At 40.0% G+C, this 6,082-nt stretch overlaps 1 protein-coding gene across 1 annotated transcript; it reads right to left on the reverse strand.

The window, feature by feature from the left end:
• Nucleotides 1-543: 543 nt before the first annotated feature.
• On the reverse strand, nt 544-5,859 carry LOC311150739 (cysteine-rich secretory protein LCCL domain-containing 1-like; the record flags this gene model as incomplete). The annotated part of the gene is made up of 14 exons (XM_084188263.1): nt 544-595; nt 851-984; nt 1,115-1,184; nt 1,287-1,359; nt 1,450-1,493; nt 1,677-1,807; nt 2,107-2,173; nt 2,277-2,337; nt 2,482-2,652; nt 2,748-2,848; nt 2,999-3,114; nt 3,214-3,346; nt 3,589-3,707; nt 5,602-5,859. The coding sequence occupies 14 exons, from the start codon at nt 5,857-5,859 to the stop codon at nt 544-546; spliced, it is 1,530 nt and encodes a 509-aa protein (XP_084044389.1).
• Nucleotides 5,860-6,082: the final 223 nt, after the last annotated feature.

A 6,082-nucleotide genomic window follows, 5' to 3' on the forward strand; every position in this document is an offset into this window, starting at 1 on the left:
CCAACTGTCCTTTCAGAATTGACCATTGATAACAATGATTTCTTCACAAATGTAAATAAATAATGCATATTTTGGCTGTCTCACCATTTGGTTTGTGCTATGAAATTCTCTGACGCACTCCTGGCCAGCCAGGCTTGAACTGTAAAGATCTATGAATAAAGGCTATACAATTTTGTATAAAATACTTACAAATTTAAAAAACAATACAACATTTGAAATATCATAGAATTAAAACCTTTACCATGCATGCACATGACATATTCTTCTGTTCTGATACAAATATCTATGAGAGATTGCATTTGTTAGACATTCAACTTATTTACAACATGTTATATACATCCAATATACAGTCTTAAAAGATCTACATTTGAACAGTGTATCTTTATATACGTTGTGCTCAAAGTGAAATGAACAGCCTTAAGAAGCTGAGGTGCAGCTTAGCAAGAAAAGGAAACCATAAGCAATGTAATTACTGGCCGTGAAATGACTGGGTGTTAAATGACAAGTGCTCATTTTCATTGCCAGTGTCCTTGCAATGTGGATTCAAATGACTGCAAATACTCTGAATGCTTTGCCACCTGAGGGATTCTGTAAGCTGGGAGGAAGAATATACACGTGTGTAAGTTTGCATTCAGCTAAGAACAGTTTACATAGTCAAGCCAAGGTACAGTATATGACACTGATACTAGCCTATATCTCTATAATGTATCTGGCAAGGCAAGGAGTTTTTCTGACCACATGAGCTGACCAGGAAAGAATCCTGGCCCCTAGCCATTATGCATCCAAAAGCATTTGCAACAGAGTCAAAACCCCACAATTGGCCTGCGTTTCCCTTATTCACGTCCCTTACCTTTCTGAAGAGATTCCGTTCTGATAGCTACCGCTGTACTGTCTCCTCTTGTCCACGGGCTGCACATCCAGGTAGCCTCCTGAGTCATTCTGAATGACACCAGCATGGATGGCTGCTCGACATATACTGGATTTCTAGAAAAAATAAGGTAGGTTAGCGTAGAACACAGTGAAATAACATATTTGGAGGCCATTGTCAGACATACAGTACATACATACATACATACATACATACATACATACAGACATACATACAAGAACTTACATCCGAATACCATTGTGTTCCAATGACTCTGGCACGGGTCTCATGCAGACAATTGCGGGGGCAATACATCCTGGTGGGGGAAAATAGCTATGAAACACAGTACCTATCCAAACCAATCAACTTTACAGTAGAGGTCAAGTTTGGTTTATTAGAATGTGACCTCTTTCTTTACCTTGGACAGTGCCGTGCAGGTTTTTTGTAGGGACAGAACCGTGCAACGGTGGTCTCACATGTGACTGCTTTTACTGAGGAGCAAAGATGCCACAATGTCATTCAAACAATACATGCATTACTGAGACATAAAGGTGCACAACATGATAGTAGACCAGACATACCTGGTACAGTAAATATGTTGAAGGCATTTGCACTCCTGTTCATCCTGTAAATTTGAATCATTTGTTGTGAAAACGTGTCACTTGTTGCTTTGGCTTTATGACAAGCATAATGGAATGAGTAAAACAAACATAATGGAATGAGTAAAACAAACATAATGGAATGAGTAAAACAATCATAATGAAATGAGTAAAACAAACATAATGGAGTGAGTAAAAGTTGAACTCACGCAACAGACTGAATGCCATTTTTGTATGACTTTGTGAAATGTGGTTTTCTTCCTTGTCTTGTAACGTCCAGCCAACCTCCACCATCGTCTATGATACCAGCGTGTAAACCAGCTCCACAAACACTTGATTGCTGAAAAATGTAACATGTTTCACTACTCTTTATACCAGGGTTCCCGAACTGGTGGCCCGTGGGCCAAATTATTTTATTTGACCACCCAAGTTTACTGAGCACATTCATTTTTTGTGTGAATTTTCATTGTTGGACATAAAAAACTGTAAAAACACCAGGAAATCAGCTCCAAGTTATTTTAATTTAGGAAATCTGTTCCCAAGTATTCCCACACATAAATAGAGAGACATATGTGATCGTATCCCAATATAATCACATAATAATTTGTACAGATACAAAATAGTGTTTTCTTTTCGTACCATATCATAATACCCGGTCCCTATTACTTTTCCTGGGCTGGACAAGCATCCAGGAGGACACTCATACCTGCAAGAAGAAACAAGAGTTATAACTCAGCTTTGACCAATTCACAGGAATGAGTGAGAACTGGTAAGTGACAGCATCAACTTTAGGAACAACTTAGTCCTACCTATTACAAGTGGTTCCTTTACAACGATCACGCAGCTTGGTCTCACAGTCCATCTGTTGACCTTTGAAAACAAGAAAACCAATCTCACTTAGATTCTGGAAATGATACCAAACATAGACTTATCTGTCAGGTGACAGACATGTCCTACTGTACAATGACATTGTATATGAAATACAGTGCAATAAAATGAGAGATCAATTCTTACACATTTGCTCTGTGCTGACCACCTCATTCCTCTCCACGTTGTCATTGGATGATGGTGTAGGGGGCAGTGGTCTGGCCCTCGGCTCTTGGGCCCTCGGCTCTGGCTGCGGCTCCGGCTCGATGTAATTTGTCTCTTCTAGTTCAGGGGCAGGACGTCGCTGTACTCCGTTCTCTGAAGAAGAACGAGCCACATCACATGTAATATGCCCTGCAAAACAAAAGTGTGAAAAGCAACCAATTTGTTTTGCACAAAAAAAAGCAGCCTACCTTTGTAGCAGAGATTGTCCCTACAGCCTCCACCGTAGCTGGGCGGACAGGCAGAGCATGGGCGGCCATGTTTGTATGGGGCATGCCCCCACCAGTTTCCCCTGCACACAAATGACATCATAAAACACACTGAACCTTTTGACCCAATCCCTCCCAGTTCCAATACACTACATAATATACAGCAATTGAAAATAACATTTTTTGGGGGAAAACAAACATAAGAATAATTTTTTTTAAATTGGAAAACTTACGGCGGTGAGTAGTTGCAAACCAAGTACACAGCTTTAGTCCATATCATGCCCCACACATTCATATTGTAGCACACATTGATAGCGCATCCAATATGACTGCTTGTTGCCCAAACCATCTGCAAAGACAAACAAAGTAGCTACCTTCAGATAATGGTCCTCTCAGACTTCTCTGGCCTTAAATAAGGTGTTATGATATTGTCATAGGAAACTCTTACCTGTGTGTAGTGAGTGCAGACGGGACCAGAGCATCTGAAGGGGCAGTGTGGGTTACATTCCTGTGGATAAGGATAGCTGTAGTCTCTCACTTCATCATACCAGGCTTGGACGTGAAATGTTGGTGGTCGGTCTCTGAGGAAAGTGGAAACAAAACAATTGAACTAACTGGACACAACCCATTGCAATATATCAGTACTCTGTACTCTACTGTTTAATCACACATTTGTTGCCTCATGAGTTTATTTGACCCCACAACTGTCATTCATCCTGTTAAATCTAGGAGTAATCATGTTAAGAAATGGACATAAAGTACTACTGTATAATGACATAATGCATATAATCAAACTGGTCATCTCTCCTGTTACTATACAGACCTTCCCCAGTGGGCACCCAGGTTCTGTCCAATCTGTGTTAGCATGTGTTGTGGTCCATGCTCCCACAGGCAGGTGTGTGCCCAGTGCTCAGCACTCCTCTCCAGCTCCGTATCCCAAACCTTTCATATGTGAAAGTCAGAGTTATTCTGATAAGCTAAACACATATCTGCAGGCACATCAGATTGGCGCTAGTGCTGCTGAGACTACAACTCTTAAAAGTGCTTGTATTAGTGTTAGTTAGACTCTAGAAATACAAAATTCTTGATAAACAAACATTGTAAATGCAAATCTAAACATTCTTCCCAGAAAGTATTGGGGAACCTGATGGCATTTTTAGTACTACTGGCCTCTTTGCATCAACTCTGCACTAAAGAGCACCAATCTGCACATGATACAGATCTTGTAGTGGGTCAATTGAAACTATAATCTATTTGTGCACCACTTGTTTCTGACAAAGAGCTGTGGATATGATGAGAGGACTTCTAATGTTTCAGCCAAGCTGTAATAAAATTGTCCATTAGAAGAATAGGTGTAGTGTGCTGCTGTTCTGCTGTATAACTGCACTAACACCCATCAAGGTTGACTGAAAAAGGTGCCAGTCGGCTGCCCTGTACAGTCCTAATGTCTTCCATGTGTAGTACATTACATTAATGATATCTGCATTCTGCACTGCTTAGGGTTAGTGCAGTGGGCTTGAAGGCTATGGACATACTGTAGGGCTGGATACTAATCTCCGTTAATACATGGGAAATCATCCAGATTATCCAAATAGTGTTGGATATTTACATTAAGACATCGAAATGATGTCCTCTAAAAGGCAAATCCTTTGCGTTCTTCTCAACATTTACAGTGAACCCCTCCATCTGGGAACAGTACTTTACATTGCTTCCAGGAATCCTTTGCAGAAACCTATATTTGAACAACCATACTTCAAAGGATGATGCTCAACTGTTAAAAGTTTGAGTCAACACAGATCCATCTTTGTTGCCAAATGAAATGCAAAGATTTAACAAAGACTAATATTTGAAGATGTGAGTTTAAATGGTTGAGGCAGAGTGCACAATAACAGTGGAGGAGAGAGCTGGCCGGTAGCCAAGGCAGGGGCCAGAGCTTGAGGTTTGACAGGGCCAGTAACATACTGGTTTTATTGCTTGGCTGTTGGTCAGGCTTGTATTTAGGTTTTTATCTATCTGAGCACTCTGCACCCTGCAGTGGTGGGAAATGGACTCAATTGTCATACTTAAGTAAAAGTAAAAAGTAAATGCTAGACATCAAATTCCTTAAATTAATTAAGCAAACCAAACGGCAGAATTTTCTCATATTTTTTTTTCATTTACGGACAGCCAGGGGCACACTCCAACACTTAGACAAAAATTTACAAATGCAGTTTTTGTTAAGTGAGTCTGCCAGATCAGAGGCGGTAGGGATGACAAAGCATTATACAGGTAGGTGTGTTGTGGATTGGACCATACTGCTGTCCTGCCTGAGCATTCGAAAGTACTTTTGGGTGTCAGGGAAAATGTATTGGAGTAAAATGTACATATTTTCTTTAGGAATGTAGTGGAGTAAAAGTAAAACTTGTCAAAAATATAAATACTAAAGTAAAGTACAGATACCTCTAAAAAAAACTACTGAAGTAGTACTTCAAAGTATTTTGACTTAGTTACTTTACACCACTGGCTCCCAGAGCTTGGTGTGAAACCTCTGCATTGGCCCTGACTTTGCAGATGTGATCTGCTGAAACCATTCTGGTTGAATGGGTTTGAGAATGTTCCAGATTCTCAAGCCTAGATGTCTTGAGTCCATGAGCAAGTATCACACATTAGCTTAGATTAAGTATCAGTGCAAAATAAGTAACTAACACTTGCTTCAATCTGTAGTAGTGTACAATCTCCTTCTACCTTCTTCAGTATGGGCAAGTGTCATATTCTAATCGCCTACAGTCCATCTTAGGACAACCTAAATATAACATAAATATAGCAGACACAGTAGGTCCTGGTTTAGCTTTCTTACCATATACTCCATATTTGAAGCTTGAGGATAAACTTGACCTCTGAGTTTGTTGTGCAAATCGAGGATGAGGTGCATATCACCCTCAGTGATGGCTCTCTTCCCTCTCTGTTTGGACACCCACCACTCATCATTTTTGTTCATATACTTCTCCAGTATCGCTTCCAGGTGAGTAGAGTTAGGGATCACCATAGAAAGTACTGTTCGGGCAAAGAATAGCAACCCAAACCCTCTCAGCCAGTCCTGAGGTACACCCTTCATGATGACGATCAGCCTCTCGAGCCTCTGTGATTCACTCCAATACAAAATCTGTATTCTGTTGGCTAAACAAAATAAAACATGAAATACAATATGATGGTTGGTCAAGCATTCCGAGATCTTTATTCAATTCAATATTATTGATTATTGATTTATAAATTAACTTGAATGTGAATACTGATGAATTATCACATCACTGGCACATGGATATCATATATTAGAATTA

This window comes from Coregonus lavaretus (assembly GCF_964263955.1).
Source record: "Coregonus lavaretus genome assembly, chromosome: 23".
Lineage (NCBI taxonomy): Eukaryota > Metazoa > Chordata > Actinopteri > Salmoniformes > Salmonidae > Coregonus > Coregonus lavaretus.